This window comes from Hyperolius riggenbachi, chromosome 4 (assembly GCF_040937935.1).
Source record: "Hyperolius riggenbachi isolate aHypRig1 chromosome 4, aHypRig1.pri, whole genome shotgun sequence".
Lineage (NCBI taxonomy): Eukaryota > Metazoa > Chordata > Amphibia > Anura > Hyperoliidae > Hyperolius > Hyperolius riggenbachi.
Genome location: NC_090649.1, coordinates 239,951,250 through 239,970,779, shown reverse-complemented (window position 1 = coordinate 239,970,779; position 19,530 = coordinate 239,951,250). Strand labels below are relative to the sequence as shown.

General features: G+C 39.8%; 1 protein-coding gene across 4 annotated transcripts in view; it reads left to right on the top strand.

Moving 5' to 3' along the window:
* Positions 1-19,530, top strand: part of COL12A1 (collagen type XII alpha 1 chain) — a 321,024-nt gene that overhangs the window by 169,302 nt on the left and 132,192 nt on the right. For all 4 annotated transcript variants that reach the window (XM_068281498.1, XM_068281501.1, XM_068281499.1 and 1 more), the window contains 4 exons: positions 1,512-1,651; positions 4,918-5,047; positions 8,304-8,446; positions 12,490-12,619. In XM_068281498.1, the coding sequence (XP_068137599.1) occupies positions 1,512-1,651; positions 4,918-5,047; positions 8,304-8,446; positions 12,490-12,619 (543 nt within the window). The remainder of the gene's footprint in view (positions 1-1,511; positions 1,652-4,917; positions 5,048-8,303; positions 8,447-12,489; positions 12,620-19,530) is intronic.

Sequence of the window (19,530 nt, the reverse complement as noted above, 5' to 3'; positions counted from 1 at the left end):
TCCATCCTCAAGCTATCCACCTTGTCCCTACTGGACCCACTCCAGTTTGCTTACAGGGCAAATAGGTCTACCGACGATGCCCTAAACATGTGTCTGGAATACATCCTTAACCATCTCGACAGACCAGATGCATACGCCAGAGTACTGCTACTAGACTTCAGCTCAGCATTTAATACTATATGTCCACGCATCCTTCAGGAAGTCCTGGCTACACTAGGGGTCTACCCCACCCTTCGCTTATGGATCACATACTTCCTCTCTAAGAGATCCCAAGTTGTCAGGCTGGGGGACATCTACTCGAGAGAAATGACAACCAACACAGGGGCACCCCAGGGCTGTGTCCTGTCCCCACTGTTCTCCCTCTACACAAATAACTAGATCCACAGCGGCCTCTGTCAAAGTCATAAAATTTGCTGATGACACCACTATTGTTGGCCTCGTCACCAAGGACAATATCCAGGAGTATCAACAGCAGGTGGAGAGAATATGCCACTGGAGCATGGAGAACAGTCTGGTGCTCAACACGGCCAAAACTGTCGCGCTAATAATTGACTTTAGAAAGCCTGCTCCCACTCCGCCTCACATCTACATTGATGGCATTGAGGTGGCCAGAGTGCCCTTTGCCCGGCTTCTGGGCACTACCATCTCTAGCAATCTCAGTTGGAAGGCCAATATCACAGCAACCCAGCGGAAAGCCCAGCAGAGGCTGTTCTTCCTCCGTCAATTGTGGAAGTTCGGCATGGCGCAGGAGATTCTAACATGTTTCTATTCCGCTACCATTGAATCGATCCTCTGCTCCTCCATCTTGGTCTGGTATGCGGGAGCCACTGCCAGCGATACAAACTACAGAGGATCATCAGGTCGGCGGAGAGGATCATCGGGAGACCTCTGCCTCCACTTGACCTCCTGCACAGCACAAGATTGCGGGCCAGGGCACTGAAGATCGCAAGTGACCCCTCACACTCTGGTCACGTTTTTTTCACCCAACTACCACTGGGCCGGAGACTTCGGTCCATCCTCATTAATACCACCAGGCTCAAGAACTCTTTCTTCCCTTCGGCCATCAGCCTCCTGAACTCCCTTAACATTCTCCCACCCTCTATCAGTGACCTTCCACCTGCAAAGTAGCGGCCGGCAACAAAAAAAAAAGTTTTCGAATGCAATCAGTCATCTACTTTTAACTGACTGGACTTTCCCCCTGCACCTTGGCTGACCTCAGCATTGTTCTGGAAGAATGCATACGGACGCTGAGTGTAGATCTGTGCACATATTTTGCCTTTTTGAGTATGATATGTTTTTTGAGTGCAAAGTTTTTACTGTCATGTCCTTATTGTATTGTGATGCTTTTCCCTGCCCCTTGTCTATGTACCTATCAGGAGCTATGTATTGTGCCAAACCCAATTCCAGGCATGACCCAGTCATGCTTGGCGAAATAAAACGATTCTGATTCTGAAGTTTGCAGTGAGAGTTGCGGAATGTTACTATATTACCTTCTTTGACTTGTATTTCAGAGCCTCTGAGCACAGTGAAAAATCTCAGAGTTTATGACCCTACCACAAGCACGTTGAATGTTCGATGGGATGCAGCTGAAGGCAATGTGCGCCAGTATAAGGTCTTTTATGTTCCCACTGCTGGAGGATCTGAACAAGTGGTAAATACTTTGTTTTTATTGAGTTTCTTATAAAACTTTTAAAACATTGATTTTCAATAGGATGAATACATAGACGTTTTGAACATGGTAAATAAAAATATATAGTACTGCAAAAATGACAAGCAGTGGCATAGCTAAGGAGCTTTGGCTTCAATTCATCAAAGGGTGTTCGATAACAAAACCCCAGTCCTTAAAATACCGCATTCGGTATTTTACACTTCACTGTGCTAATTCATCAATATTTTCCCATGTGTGGTAGAGGTTCGTTAAGTTACCGAACTACTAGGCTTCAATTCATCAAAGGCTGTTCGATAACTGCAGAGTGGTGCAGAGCAGCTTGGAATGTCCGTGTGTTGTTACAAGCTGATAACAATAGAAGGCATCCAGACATCCCTTTGTGATGTAAAGGTGTTATAGTTACTGTTATTTATACTGCCTCTGCTGCTCTGAATCTGTCGATCAGTCTTTCTTAACATTTTATTTATTTGCCACAACGTAGATGAACTTCCTGGAGACATTATAAATGCCATGCTTGGTGATTTCACCACCAGCATCTTTGCATTATCAAACAGGGCCTGAAAGGGTTACACCACCGAAGGGAATCTGGGGATATATTTTGACCCGTTCTCTCTGCTCACTGCTTGGGGGGTCTGAAAGCTTGTGTGGAGAAGCCTGTGACCTATCAGCACCTATCAGCGGCACTTGCAGGAGAACAGGGGCTGTTTCTATTGGCTGCCTGCTCCTGCTAATCATGAAAACATTCACACAGAAGGCTTTCGAAGCCTGTAACGACAGGGGAGAGCTTGAGATAAACACCGAATGTGTTAGCGAATGTGGGAACCTTGATGAATTAACATTTGTTGAGCACATGTCGGTAATTTATCTCATTGCTGTGTCATTTCAGCTTCTCATTCGGTAACAGCTTTGATGAATTAACATTTTCTAAAGTGCTTCGTTAAGTCAGCTGTTTTCAGCATTACCGAATGCGGTAATGCTTGATGAATTGAAGCCTTTGTGCTCAAGTTTTACATTGGGACATGTGAACCAACAAAACCTGCCCAGGACTGTTTTTATGCTGCTTTTTGTATTTATAGTAGAAACAACAATGTAACCAATTACGTTACATGTTCTCAGCTACCTTATAGCTGTAGGGTCTTCTTTAGAATCCACCAGTAATTATGGTATTCATATAATTAAAAAATACACAGAATGTACCGGCAATTGGGTTGGTGCATTTAGGATGTGCCTGAACTATTATTTTTTTTAGGAGCGCAGTAACATTGCTAACATACTTTTCTTTTCTTCCATACACTCATTCCAAACATTTATTTATTTATGATTTTCAAGATCTAATGATGTAGACTGCAGTAAGTATCCATACTGAGTAAATTTAGTAGTGCAATAGTGATCCCTTACATTTTAAAAATGTGAGCCTGGGTGTCAGCTGGGATGGAAAAAGTCAATTAAATGCAGATGTAAAATGGCACATTGCAATATACAGTATACATGAAATGCATACATAATGTTTTGCTTCATTTTTCCATATGATAAGGAAGTTAGCCTGTGGTCATATCAGCCAGACAAGCAACCACAGCAGGTGACCAGATTGTTATAGCTCTTTTGTCTTAAGACCGATTTATGGTAGCAGGCAGGATCTGCTTAATGGCTTTTTTGTCTTTATGCTGAGTAGGGATGAATTCTTTTAACACAAATCTCCACCGACCCTTCTGTGCTTGTAAGTGAAAGTGACTAGCTTTTGATCAGTTACCTGGAAGTTGTGTTAAGTTCTCTTTTAGTTTACATTCAATATATGACATCAGTCACTGCCCCAGCTGTATAAATGAAAGAATAACTGTTGGTCAATCTGAATGTGAAGGAAACTTGAGAGAAACCTAAACTGATCAAGTAACATAGAAATTCAGTCTAACTGCAGTTGACTTGTAATTGAACTACTGCCACATTGATGTTGAACCAGCCAAAATGTTGTTGAACTAAACTCAATGGCCCATACACACTCCTTCTTAAGGCAATACTACAGTCTCTGTTTATACTATGCCTAAAATGAACACCTTGCATGCCCTGTAACATAAAACATTATTGCATTACAAGAATCATTTCTGTTTCGAAGTTTAAAAACCTTATGTTTTGCCAGTAGTGTGGTCACATGACTGTGTTTACAGGAAGCTACTGGCACATGCATTGTGGGAGAAAAATCTAGCATTTACAGGTGGTAAAGTTTTTTTTCTAAGTAGTCAGCATCCTGTAAGCACAATCATGTGATAACAGTCAAGGAAAAATGAAGAAAAAGTCTTTTAACTTTGAATTAATTGTCAGCTAGTGCCTTTTGTTGCTAGACTGACTTCCATTCCTGAGTGGATGGAGCATTGAAGGTGTGAAGTAGGTTTCAGGGCAGAAAATCAATTTTAAAAATACAAAGAAAAATGGTTTTTGAACTCAAAAAAATGACAGTTTAAAATCATTTTTTTTGTATACTTAAAATTGATTTTCTCAAAATTGACAAAGGCTTTTTGAATAATTTTTGTTTTAACTTGTACCCATTATTCTCCTTAACATACATAGCAATTTTGGTAGCAATAGCATGTATGGGGGCTTTGCTATTCACTGCCAAAGTCAGCACAAAATTACAAGTAAATTACGCATAAATGTATGCGTAATTACAAATGCTTAGAATTACATACAAAATGAATTACTCTTTCCCCCTGAAATTTCGCATTACATTACATTATGATGCGTAATTGCGAATTATGATGCGTAATTACGCATAGTTGTAATTTCTGCTCTTCACTAGCTGCCATGTTCCCCCCTCCCCTTCTCACAGTCCTTATTTATACAAGTCAGAGATGCTATCTTGACACACATAATCTCTTTGAAGAAACTGTCCTAATTACCCACCCCCCTCTGTTGATGAAAAGGTATTGTTTACTTCTTGGTAATGACTACAATAAAATAATTAGCTTCCTAAAATCTCTGGGGTCAGCGACGGATGGGTAGGCCTGCTGAAGTAGGCTAATAAAACTACTTTGTTGGCATGCATTTTTCATGTGCTATTGAGATGCCCTGGGTGCTAAAAATGGTGGTCAGTTCACTTTAAAGTTATTTGTGTTCTATATACTATAAACCTATAGTGAATGATAGGACATAGTGCCTACAGGAAGAATAAGGAATAGGTGTTCAAAATGTAAATAGTCCAGTGATGAACAAATTTTAGAAAGTAATATTGAGCATGTTGCTTGTTTTGTCTTTAGACAACTGTTCCTGGAAATAACGTCTATACCGTGCTCAGAGAGTTGCAGCCTGACACACCATACACTGTAACGGTGGTCCCTGTGTATTCCGAAGGAGATGGAGGCCGTATGTCTGAAACTGGAAAGACACGTATGTCACCTATGTTCTTTTTTTTCACTCTTTAGGCCATGCATACCTAATGGAATTTTAAGAAACCTAAAAACACATGTGAATAAAAATAAAGCACATATAAAAAATCAGTTAGCATGCCAAACACAGTGAAAGCAAATTGTGTCATATATTTCTCACCATTTTGGGACTTAGTTTGCCAGTGTTTGTGCTCTATGAAAATAAGCTAAAAGAATAAATACTGTTAGGCCTGGTGCACACCAGAGGAGTTTTTCTGAGCGTTTTGAGTTTTTTAAATCTGCTGCTAATGTTATCCTATGTGTCTGTGCACATTGGAGCAATGAGGTTTTGTAAAAAACCCCATAGCATTACATTGGGAAGAGCTTTTAGAGGCCATATAGCTCCAGACCAAAAAGCTTATGCAAGTTAGCACACAAAAACCTCTCCATGCTTGCCACTAAGCCCCATTTCAAAGCCTTCACTTTCTTCTTATTCAGCAATGTGCGATAAGGGTGAAATACTTAATATGCAGAAAATAATGTTACATATTATATGGCATGTTTTCCTCTCAATTAATGTATTTGACCTTGTGTCAAGAATAAAAATTCATTTCAGTGTTCCACACCAATGGAAATGGGTTAAACCAGTGATCTGCAAATTTGGCTCACCAGCTGTTAAGGAACTACAAGTCCCAGAATGCATTGTGGGAGTCTGACATCCACAGTCATGAATTATAAAGGCAAATGCATTGTGGGACTTGTAGTTCCTTAAAAAGAATCTGTATTGTTAAAATTGTACAAAAGTAAACATACCAGTGCGTTAGGGGACATCTCCTATTCCCCTCTGTCACAATTTTGCAGGTCTTCGCCGCATTAAAAGTGGTCAAAAACAATTTTAAAAAGCTTGTTTATAAACAAACAAAATAGCCACCAAAGCCGGAAGTAGGTTGATGTACAGTATGTCCACACATAGAAAATACATCCATACACAAGCTGGCTGTATACAGCCTTCCTTTTGAATCTCAATAGATCATTTGTGTACCCCCTGCAGCTCTCATCCACTGAAGAGTGACAGGCTGATTGTTGTTTCCTGCAGACAGCTCTGCCCTGTGTCTGTAATTCCTCAGCATGTGACAGCCCAGGCAGCCAGCTCCTTTCACAGTTTAACAGAGGACGATTTATCCAGCTTTTAAAAGATAAGAGAGCAGAGAGGCTGCCTAATGTAAATAACACACACGGGAGTGTGCATAGAGGGAGCGTGCATAACAGATCGACAACACTGGAGAGTTGGCAGCCTTCCAGCCTTCACAGGGTGACAAATCCGACAGGGGAAAGATAAGTTGATTTATTACAGAGACGGTGATAGTAGAAAGTGCTGCAGTAAGCCAGAGCACATTAGAATAGGTTTAGGAACTTGTAGAATGGTAGAAAACAGGATGACATTTTTATTACAGTCTCTTTAACAGCTGGAGAGCCAAGTTTGCAGATCACTGGGTTAAACTATCGTTTGTGTTTTTAGGGGTTGATTTTCAAACATATCTCTCCTTATCAGTTTCCTTCATGGATTAGCTCTCTTTAACCGTCTTCTCTTTCTATTTATTTAATCCCATGAAATGTCTCTCCTTACATTTGAGGTAAAAATAAGGTGAGATACAGAGGCACAGCTAAGGAGCTTTGGGCCCCGATGCAAGTTTTGCATTGGGGCCCCCCAAGCACTCTATACATAACAATTGATACATCGCACCAAAACCTGCCAAGGACAACACAGTGTCAGAGGTGCAAGAAGGGGATGGGGAGCAGTTTGTTAATGATTAGCACTATTCAAAGTATCTATAGAAGTGATTATTATGAGCACAGGACCAATAGAGAGCTAATACTGTTGAGGGGTGGGCCCCCCGGGGCCCCTCTTGCCCAAGGGCCCGATGCGGTCGCAACCTCTGCAACCACAACCTCTGCTACGCCCCTGGGGAGATAATAAATAAGATTGCTTTTGGGAATTAGCTCCTCTATCCCCCCTCCACCCCCCACCATTTTTAGAGTATTGAGAACACTAGCGCTGTAATTTAGGGATGATCAATGAGGTGCAAATAATTCTAAGTTCATATAGGATTGTATACATTATGTATGCAAATGTATGCAGCTTGAAAACGGACCTATCCAATCCCACCTTAACAGGAATCAAATAGTTCCTTTTCAGTTCCACTTAAATTTGCATACAGAATTTGCACATAATCCTGTATGAACTCAGAATTTGCATACAGAATTTGCACATAATCCTGTATGAACTCAGAATTTGCATACAGAATTTGCACATAATCCTGTATGAACTGTTGTGGCAGATTTAATTTGCTTGTGTCACAAGTTAGCAGAAATGGAAACTTTTTTTTAATTTTTTTTTGTCACAAGGGCCCATATTCAATTCCCTTTTTCTCTGGAGTTTTCTCCTAGGTGATATTTGCACAACGTGTCAGAAAATGTCTTTTAAGCCACCTGCATGCAAGAAAATACTCAGAATAAATTTGATAGTACTTTTTCCCCAACTTCTGGGTACTTTTTAAATTGTAAAATGCTGAAAAGTTAGTTTAAAGAGAAGATGAAAATTATCTCCTAGGAGATAAAACTGGTGAAAAAGTGAATTGCATATGGGCCAAAGTGTCATTTTCCTCTAACTTGTGACAAAAAAATAAAATCTTCTATGAACTCACCTTGCCTCTTAGTGAATACTTTGGGATGTTTTCTTTCCAAAATGGGGTCATTTGGGGGGTATTTATACTATCCTGGAATTCTAGCACCTCATGAAACATGACAGGTGCTCAGAAAAGTCAGAGATGCTTCAAACTGGGGAACTTCACTTTTTGCACCATAGTTTGTAAACGCTATAACTTTTACCAAAACAAAAAAAAATCCAATAAGTGTCTATTTATTGTTTAAAGACATGTAGGACAATAAATATAGACAAGTGTATATAGAAATTTTACTTTATTTGAAAAATGTCACCACAGAAAATTAAAAAAATCATATTTTTGACAAAATTCAAGTCTTTTTTGATGAATATAACAAAAACTAAACATTGCAGCAGCAATCAAATAGCACCAAAATAAAGCTGTTTTAGTGAAAAATGAGGTAACATTTTTTCAGGTGGTAGGTTGAATGACTGAGCAATAAACCGTTAAAGCTGCAGTGGTCTGAATGGAAAAAAAAGTGTCTGGTCCTTAAGAGGGTTTAAGGCTGCAGTCCTTAAGTGGTTAATCTGTATATTTCCTTGTTTTTAAATGCAGTGGTTAGAGGAACTGCAAGAAACATCCAAGTGTACAACCCAACTACCAACTCATTGAATGTACGCTGGGATCCCGCTCTTGGCCCTGTCCAGCAATACAAGATTAGCTTTATCCCACTCCATTCAACAAGTAAACCTCTGTCTGTAAGTATTTTAATACATATAATTATAATTTGTACAATACAGTATAACTAAATGTGCTTATATGGCTATAGTTAAGCCGATCATTCTTTGTCATTGTCCATATTTTATTAATTTGTATGTTGTTTATAATGTTAACAAAAGCGTAATGATTCTGTTTGGCTGTAGAGTGGGCATTAAGTGGCTCAGGCGCCAGGAGAAAAGCACAATTTAAATGTTTTGTGTGTTGTCTAATTTTATAAGTGTATTTGAAATCAAAATAAATTAGTTTAAACTGGTGCAAATTAGTTGAAAGATGCATACAGGTGGTCCCTTACTTACCAACAGATTTTGTTCCGAGATGTAGTTTGTAAGTTGAATTAAATACACAATATTATGATAGTGCACATAGATAACATGAGCCCTTATTCAGAAAAAAATTGCAGTATTCTTCCACCAAGTTACACCACAGCGGATTCGAGATCCACATCCAAGAAGGCAACCTTTAGCCTTCTTTGAAACAAGTCAACACCACTTCACCCTCCAGAAGTGGGCACTCATCCTTTATATCTGACCCTTTGCTAGATGGGTCCACAGTGCGCTGGGGTCATCTAGGCCACCCCTGCCTCTCAGGACTCTCTTAGATTGCTTCCTCTTGCTTACTTCTCATGTATCAATACACCTCAGATAGCAAAATCTGGCCACCATATCGTAAAACTGTATAGAAAATTGAATACGTATAAGAGTGCACACTTGCAATAAAATGATGAATAAAATCACACAGAGTTTTAGTGGGGTGTACCCCAATGCATGGTTCTCTGGACTGCCTTGGGTCGCGCCACTTTCCCCTCCGCATCAACCTCCAATATCATGTCCACACCACCCTGTTTCCACATCAACTGCACAACTGTAAGTTTAATTAGTTTGTACAGTAGCAAGAAAAAGTATGTGAACCCTCAGGAATTTGTGCACAAATTTGTCATAAAATGTGATCTGATCTTCATCTAAGTCACAACAATAGACAAACATAGTCTGTTTAGGGCCCGTTTCCACTTGTGCGGTGGGAATCGCCGTGGTAAAAATTTGCATGCGGATACAAATTTTGCATGTGGTTATATGCGAATTTTCATTCGAATTAGCATGCATTCGCATGGATGACGATGTATGCGAATTTAACCATGGCAGTGCCTGTGTGCTTTTCCATTGATTCCATGCAAATTCGAAAATTCACATACCAAAACCGCATGCGAATTCCCTATTAAATACATTGTAAGCAAATCGGTATGCGAATTCTGATGGCTCTGCAGTGCAGATTTTTTCTGCACAGAAAAACACTCAGAAATCCTGACAAGTGGAAACAGTTCCATCCACTTGTATTGTCTATGCGAATCTGCATGCAGGAAACGCATGCAGATTCGCTCTAGTAGAAACGGGCCCTTAAACTAATATTACACACATAATTAAATGTTTCCATGATTTTATTGAACACACCATGTAAACATTCACAGTGCAGGTGGAAAAAGTATGTGAACACTTGGATTTAATAACTGATTGAACATCCTTTGGCAGCAATAAATTCAACCAAACATTTCCTGTAGTTGCAGATCAGACATTCACGATGGTCAGTAGTAATTCTTGACCATTCCACTTTACAGAACAGTTTCCGTTCAGTAATATTCTTGAGATGTCTGGTGTAAATCGCTTTCTTGAGTTCATGCCACAGCATTTCAGTCCGGTTAAGGTCAGAACTCCAGAAGGTGTATTTTCTTCTGTTTAAGCCATTCTGTTGTTGATTTACTTCTTTGCTTTGGGTCATTGTCCTGTTGCAACACCCATCTTCTGCTGAGCTTCAGCTGGTGGACAGATGGTCTTAGGTTCTCCTGCAAAATGTCTTGATAAACTTTGGAATTAATTTTTCCTTCGATGATAGCAACACATCCAGGCCCTGATGTAGCAAAGCAGCCCCAAAACCATGATGCCTCAACCACCATACTTCACAGTTAGGATGAGGTTTTAATGGTGGTGTCCTGTGCCTCTTTTTCTCTACACAGTGTTGTGTATTTCTTCTAAACAACTTAACTTTGGTTTCATCTGTCCACAGAATATTTTGTCAGTAATACTGTGGAACATCCAGGTGCTCTTTTGCAAACTTTAAATGTGCAGTAATGTTTTTTTTGGACAGCAGTGGCTTCCTCTGTGGTATCCTCCGTTGAACTACATTCTCGTTTAGTGTTTTACATATCATAGATTTGCTAACAGGGGATGTTAGCATATGTCAGAGACTTTGTAAGTCTTTAGCCAAAAGTGACGGCTGACTGAGCCATGAGGAGAGGGGAAATTCCCCTCACACTTGATCAGTTAACTCTATGTGTAGCTCTGTGTGTGACAGAGAAGAGAGCTCCCAACAGCTGCAGCTCCTGTGTCTGTGTTTCTGACTGAGGTGTCTGAAGAGAGCAGAGGAAATGTAACTAATTGTCACAGCTTTTTCATACTGTTTTTGCTTTCAGAGTTTGATATGTTTGATATTTGCTTTCTGTAGTCTGATATGCAACTCTGGCTGTGCAAAGAAGCAGACACCCCTTCTGCAATTGATTTGTCCCAATATAGCTAAATCCTACCCTCAATAAATTACAGCTTTTGCCTCTGATATTTAACATGAAAAGTAGAAAAATGTTTACACAGCTACTTAGACATTATTTGTACATTGTCATTTTAGAACACTTGGGTATCGATAGTATTCTTTTAATCGTAAGTCTTCTGAGAGCTCTTTTGTGCGAGGCATCATTTACATCAGGCAATGGTGTGTGTTTTTTATAGGGCAGATGTAACCAATACTTCCAATCTCATTGATTGGACTCCAGCTTGCTGATATCTCACTCCAATTAGCTCTTGGAGATGTCAGTCTTTTTTCATATATAATTTAATTTATTGGAAGAAAAGTAATTGCATCCACAAAACAGACAGAATGCAAAAATACCATCATCAATAATATCATAGAGCACCCTTCTCTCCATTTTCTCCCACATTCCCTATTAATTCCTATTAACAAAAAATCCAAACAATTATTGTAGCTTTATAGCGATCCCTGGCCAAAGCGTTGAAGCTCCGGAGGGGATTCCAGAAGGTCTGTACACACTGTATACGGACCCCCTGGAAACCCCATCAGGAAATTCATTGCTCTTTCTTTTGATATATGTAAATTTACACTACCATTAGGTTTGCTGCATTATCTGTCATTTACCGCATTTAAGTGTATAATTTTTCCTTTGAAACTTTAAAATCGATTTTCTCAAAAACTATAAGATGTTTCTGACAAAAAAATCGTTCCCTCTTGTAGCCACTGTCCCTGTCCACATCTCTCCAAATTTGGTGTTTCTAGCATGTAAGGGGGCTTTGCTAGAAAGTCGGCGGTCGTTCGCCTGCCATTCAAGGCTATGGGAAAATTGCGAACGCACATTTTTTTCAAAAAAATGTGTTCAAAGCGAACTGCGAACAGGCCAATGTTCGCAGGATACTGCCCACCGGCAAACTGTTTGGACCATCTTTAGTTACACATAGCAAAATGTGGATACATTAATTACTTTTAGACAACTCTGGATTTGGACATACTGTAAAGTATAAACAATGTTTGTTGTTGTTCTCATTGTTCCTTTAATCTTTTTTCAACTACTTGCAACAGTTTGTACAGTACTACAACATGCAACAAAAACAGTACACTACATTTGTACATGAAAACCACTGTGTACATATGAAACGTTGTAACGCAAGTTCCACACACATAAATGATTCAAGTTTTTTTAGTAGAAGCTAACAACAAAAGAATAGCTGAGTACTTTTTGTGACATTATTGAAGGATCAGGTTTCTTTGCTTTGTACTTGGTCTGATGAAGGAAGGACACATTCACAAAACTATTTTCTCAAGAAATTGTTATTAGTGCATATAGAAAGAGTACCACATACAGTACCTAACCTTCTCGTGATGCCATAAGTGCAGTAGCACAGCTACAGTCATGCAACTTATATTAGGAGTTAAGACTAAACATCTCTTCTTCCCTTCTTTCCTTTAGATTGTGGTCCCAAGCAATACTCACAATGTGCTGCTAGATAGTCTGGCTCCTGACACTCCATACTCAGTGAATGTGGTTGCCATGTACGCTGATGGAGAGGGAAGTCCAAGTCCTGGAGAAGGGAAAACATGTATGTACTATGTCCTAAGAAATGATTATTTTACTCTATAGTAAGCATGTATCAAATTATGTTACTCTAGTGTTCTGTCTGGTAGAGGTCTAGTGTACCAGATGTAGTACAGTAAACAGAGATAAAGTCGTGTAAATATTTTAATTCTTTTCATGCCAAAGAGGAAGTATAAAATGGAATCTCATTCAGAGGAATAGGCTAATTATGCATTCAAGTATAGTATTTATTCAAAAGTGAAATCCAAGATTACAAGTTACAATTATGCTATACAGTTTATCAAGCCCGTACTCAGACATAGTAGGGGATGATTTATTAACCACTTAACAACCGCCTAACGCCGATAGGCGTCGGCAAGTCGTAAGTGGTTTCCCATGGAGGCCTTTCCATGTCAGTTCACGGAGGGTGTCTCCGTGAACAGCCTGCGAGCCTCCGATCGTGGCTCGCAGGCTAAATGTAAGCACGCGGGGAAGAAATCCCCTCTGTTTACATCATACGGCGCTGCTGCGCAGCAGCGCCATAAAGGATATATATACACAGGTATATTGTATATATACTGTTTACTAAATTCTTGACATAGATGCGTGACAGAAATTATGCTGACAGGCAGTTGTAGGGTCATTTTTAGGCATAGGCAAACCAGGCAGATGCCTAGAGTGATAACAGCAGAAGGGGGGTACACACAGTGTGCTTCATGCAATTGTTGCATTTCTGGCTTTCCAGAGCAATGTTCTGACCTGTAAAGACACAGTCTATGGATAAACAGTGTAAGGTTTTTATAAAGTGCCTGTACATGCCAATCATAACAATTATTGGAATGTTTTGTGAGGTTTGTCCCTCAAGCTGGGGCCAGTGAGAGGTATGTGACCTGGTAATACTTTGTGTATCCTTTATATACCTATTACGAGAAATAACATACTTTCTGTATACAGTATAACAATATGTTATTCGTGTCTGAAAAACATATTAATGTAGGCAACAATCTTTTTATTCACAAGATTGGGGAAGGTTAAAGGTATCTTGCCTGGGACAACAAAATGGCCAAAAACTGCCCTGGGCAGTTGTAGCATGATATTGTGCTTCTGCTCCCAGATTTACAAAACTGCATCAATCATTTTTGAATACATATATAGAAGCTACATTTGAAAAGTGAAATATTTTTGAATATACCTCAGATTTAAGTATTTAAAAAAGCTGGTATGAACTGCCAAATGTAGAGTTCATGAAGCATCATCTTCTGTTATTATGTAGGCCAAGCCTTGTCCCTTTATGCTTTATAAACGATGATATTGCTTTGATCTTTTTTTATAAGCGTGTTACTGATTTTTAGGATTAAGATGAAACGGCGCATTAGTTCTTTGCGATGTACTAATTTTAACGTTTACCAGAGAACAGGAAACTGAAAATTAAGAAAAACAAGTAGCATTTGTTTTGGATAAGAAATGAGCAAACCTTCAAGTAACAATATTTCACATGGTTTATATATAATATGCTACAACTGTTTTACCAAACCACAATATGTTTTTGAAAATACATTTCCTCTTACAAAAAATCTCAAAAAATGTGCTGGATGAAAAAAACGATACAAGCACGCCTGTCTTAATGGAGAGTAGGTAACAATATTCGATGTATAAATGTATTTTTTTATTATAATATATTTATATAGAGGTGACAGCTTCCAAAGCACATTACAGAGTCCATAGTCATGTCTCTAACTGTCCTCAGAGGAGCTTATAATCTAACGCCTACCATAGTCGTAGTTTAATGTCCCCATTGTAGGCAAAGGGCAAGGCCAGTTTTGTAAAAAAACATTTAAAGTGGACCTGAACTCTTGCACAGGACAGAAGGAAAACATAGAGAAATGCACCCTGTATGTATTTGGAGAGTTTAGCATCTCTAATTCCCCCTTATCTGTGACTAATCACAAGTTATAATTTGATCTCAGCTGAGTCAGCTGCCTGCCATGGCAGGGCAGGTAATTGTAAACACAGAATGTTAACAATATCTCTGCTTCCATGAAAGCAGGAAGTAGACACACTGCAGATTCATTGCAGGATTTGTATCAGCTGTAACAAAGAAATGTTTTCTTTAAGGGTTATTATGCTGTTGCTTATCTTTTAAAGCAGAGAGGAAGTTCTGAGTTCAGGTCCACTTTAATGTATCAGTATTCTTTTAGAATGTGGGAAGAAGCCCATGCAATCACAGAGAGATATCCAAACTCCATGCATATTGTCTTGTAGCCGAGAGTCAAATCTGAGTCCCCGGCAATGCAAGGCAAGTGTGCTACACAGTGCATAGCTGAGTACAGGGCTTAGCACCAAGCACAGAGAAATGCATGGCACAGAAGAATCATGAGAAGATCTGTAGGATTGTTCCTAACTGTATAAAGCTGAAACATTCATGAATGTATCAGTATGAGTAAGAAACAGACACTCCTCTGGCCTGCAAACACACCCAGGACATAGCTCATGGTGCCTCAAAGCACATCTGCCATCTATCACTAGTGTGTCTCCACATTTGCAAAGGTCTTCTGAGAGTGTAAGTGACTGTATAACGCAAGCATAGGTTTAGTAGGAGCACATGCAGCTTAATGCATTTCAGGCTTAAAGAAAACCTGAACTGAAAATTAAAAGTCAAAATAAGCATACACAAGTCATACTTACCTTCCATGTAGTCTACTCCTTAGTGTCTTTCTCCTTTCCCGCATCCTGTTTGTTCACTGTGATCAAGGGAATTTTCCGTCCTCCATTTTGAAAATGGCCATTACCCATAACAGCTTTCTGGTCAGCACACAGTTAAACTGTAACATCGCCCACTTGAGCCATAGGAAACATGAACATTACCTGGGACATCGGTTTTCCTCTCAGCTATAATTGACAGCAACTGATATTTTACTGACAGCAACTGATATATTTCAGATCTGACAAAATATTGTCAGAACTGGAAGGGATTTATGTCAGAAGAAAATGGTGAGCTTCTGAGAGGAACTAATGGCAAGGTAATTATGTAATGTTCATTTGAAGTTACCTCATGTGTTTATTTTAAATATTTTTACTCAGTACAGCTTCTCTTTAATGTGCTTAGTCATAAGTATGGGTAGGCAAATTTAGTTTGAAACCAGTGGTGTAACTAAGGAGCTTGGTGCCCCAGTATGAGTTTTACATGGGGATCCAAGCACTTTATTGATATGGAGCCTCAAAACCTACCAAGAACAGCTGCAGTGTCAGAGAGGTGTATTTAGAGTAAAAAAAAGTTGGTTAACAATTACTACTATTTAACCTCCCCAGCGTTCAATTTCCCCAGAATTTCTGTGCAAACAGTGATAAAATTTATTTTTAAAACTTTTTTTTTCCTGTAACTTGCCAAAATGTGTCAAGCAAGGGTCTAGTATACAGTGCAGGAGAGTATTGATGTGTATGCATGTTTAAACTGTTCACAGCATGTTTTTTTGAACGGACATTTCTGTCCATACCGCTAGGGAGGTTAATGCACGTATAGAGGTGTTTCTTTATCAGCATCGCACCAATTCCAAAGTAATAAGACAGATGAAAGAGACACCCTAGTGGGCCCCTTTGGTCCAAGGGCCCGGTGCGGTCGCAAACTCTGCATCCCCTATTGCTACACTGTTTGAAACATATTAGTGTCTGTCCTCTCATTAACTTATGCTTATAACTAAAGCTCCTTTAAAGAGACATGATCAGTGTGGTTCTCATTTTTCTGACTTACATGCAAATTTAGTGTAGATTGTATGCAGTTTGCAATTGGTCCTTTCCTAATTAGCAGGAGGAGAATCTGACTGGTCCAGTTCCAAGTCAAAGAGAGGGCGCAGATGTTCAAATAACCACTCTTAACATCTGTGGTGAGCAGAAAAGCATCATCTTGGTCCCATTTCAAGATACATACAATTAGGGCCCGTTTCCACTAGAGCGAATCTGCATGTGTTTCCTGCATGCAGATTCGCGTAGACAATACAAGTGGATGGGACTGTTTCCACTTGTCAGGATTTCTGAGCATTTTTCTGTGCAGAAAAAATCTGCATGGCAGAGCCATCAGAATTCGCATACCGCATACCGCTATGCGATTCGCATGCAATGTATTTAATAAGAAATTTGCATGCGGTTTTGGTATGAGAATTTTCATGCGAATTCAGATACGATTTCGCATAGAAACAATGGAAAAGCAAACAGGCACTGCCATGGTTAAATTCGCAAACATAGTCATCCATGCGAAATTGTATGTAAATTCGCATGAAAATTCGGCATACAACTGCATGCGAATTTTTTCTGCGGCGATTCCCACTACACAAGTGGAAACGGGCCCATTAAATTTGCATGCAAGACACAATTATGGGCTTCCCATTCACCATTTCTAGAGATGAGTAAAACAAAAAAAAAATAATATCACCTTTTTTATGTAAATGTTACCCCATTTCGATCCAGTCCTACTCCGTCCTAACCAACAACCCATCCCCCATGGCATTAATACAGATTTCAAAAGAAGCACATTTCAGGATTCAGTTAGGAGCTGCAGGAGTCCACTCTCCTCATCAGATAAACTTCTGGATGAATCATCAATCAGTGCAAATCATCTGCAGTCTTTATAGCTAAACTTGCAGTAGCCTCTTATCGTTACATCATGTGCAGTTGGATCATTGATTCATTCTTTAGAATTTCCTCTTGTTTTTGTGGGCTCGGTTTCAGTGCTCACGACGGGGAGTCATCTGCAGCAAGCTGCCAGAGATCCACAGGCTTTTTTTTAAGTGTCAGTGTTCTAGCTCCGCTCTGATGCAGTCAGCCTCCTCCTCTATATTTAGAAGCTGGCAGTGTTGTAGAAGCTACATATTGTGGAAATGGAAGCAAACCAAATACTGTTCACTAGTTCAAGACTTAGGTTAGCAGAGAACCAATGTAAATGATAGCTGTCATCACATGAGTATTTTAAGATGTATTTTTCTAAATATTTGTTCAATAATCTCAATATATCTGTATTTATGTGTGTGTGTGTGTGTGTGTGTGTGTGAACTGCTATTCACGGGGAGAATTAGATACAGTATATACCAGCTGAATAGCAATCTGATTGCTCCAGGATGATTTTTAAAATCAAATCTGATTGGCTGCCTTTAGTTACTGTACTTATTATTATTATTTATTTACATAGCGCCAACATCTTTCGTAGCTCTGTACATAGTACAAAACAAATAACGGGGGAAAAATATACATACGAAATTCAAGACACTGTACAGTCATGAGATTCAATAGTAGAAATACAAATACATAGTATTTAGTATGTAGTTTGGTACATGTGCATATGTTAAATTACAGCAGTATGAGAAACACTAGGACGTTCCTGCCCTTTAGTACATTAGCATTGTTTTTTGTGGTGTCTTATTAAAGTGAACCTAAAGGCAACCAAAAAAAATGAGATTAACTCACCTGGGGCTTCCCTCAGCCCCCTGCAGACGATCGGTGCCCTCGCAGCCCCGCTCCGATGCTTCTGGACCCGCCGGCGACGACTTCCGGTTCCGCCGTCACCGGCCGACAGGCATGGGAACGCAATAGCAGCATAGGGGGCGATATACAGGCTGGGAATGCGAAGAATCACTCGCGTTCCCATGCCTGTCGGCCGGTGACGGCCAAACCGGAAGTGTTCGCCGGCTGGTCCTGGGCCATCGGAGCGGAGCTGCGAGGTCACCGATCGTCTGCAGGGGGCTGAGGGAAGCCCCAGGTGAGTTAATCTCATTTTATTTTTACTTTATGTTATCTTTAAATAAGGCTGTTGATGTTTTTTTTAAACATAGTTCATTTACTGACTTCTAAAGAAAAAGAAAAAAAAAACAACAACAAAATACTGATAATTGGGCACTGCATAGACTGCAATGTTTTTTGCAGCTATACCGGCACCAAGTGTGTTATTTGGGTGCCGGTAGCAATGTTGAGAATTTAGCTATGTAGTTTAGTAGTAAATATAGCCGTGATGGTGCACTATCCGTCTGTGTGAAGTGCTCTACTAGAGAACTGCCCTATTCACTTCCTATAAGAAAAGGAAATGTTAGGGTGATAGGCGGGGACAATACAGTAAGCCTGCCTCTTCCTGTCTAAAAATCTGACTTTAGCTAGATTACGGGGACAGGGGGAACAAGGAGAGAAATGGACAATGTACAGCGGTATGTGGATCCAGCATGAACTATGCTTACCTTAGGTAGCTTTGCCTTGGGTCGGTTATCCTTTACCTGCTTCCGGACCAGGCAAATTGAAATATTTGTCCTGTCTGTAACCTGTTATCCCTGCCAGGGCGTAGATTTCAATTACCGCAATACATGCTCCGCCGATATCGCTGGTCTCCTGCTGCTACAGCCCACTTGCCCTGCTATCAGGGGAGGGGGCGGAATGGGGGAGCGATGCGAGTGGCGAGAGAGATAGGTCATGCTGTCGGTGAGCCTCAGCTTTTACCCAGAAGCCTCTGGTCCTTATGGGGCCAGAGACTTCTGGTACTGAAGGGGTTAAGCTAATCAGAATAACTTGCTTTGAACGATTATGTTTTCTTGGAAAGTCTTAAAAAGTTATTTTACAGACATGGTAAAAAAAGATTATTTTGGAGATAAGTTGTGACAGTTTTTGTCTGTGAACCCCCCAGTGACGTTAACTACTTCTGTACCAGCAGTCTCTGCCTCCTTAAAGGGAACCTGAAGTGAGTTAAATTATTTAAAATAAACACATGACATACCTGCAAATGAATATTACATACTAACCTCACTGTCAGTTCCTCTCAGAAGCTCATCATTTTCTTCTTACAGTGACCCCATCCAGTTCTAACAATATTTTGTCAGAACTGAAATATACCAGTTGCTGTCAGTTATATATATATATATGTTTCCTTATGGCTCAAGTGGGTGATATTACAGTTTAGCAGTGTGC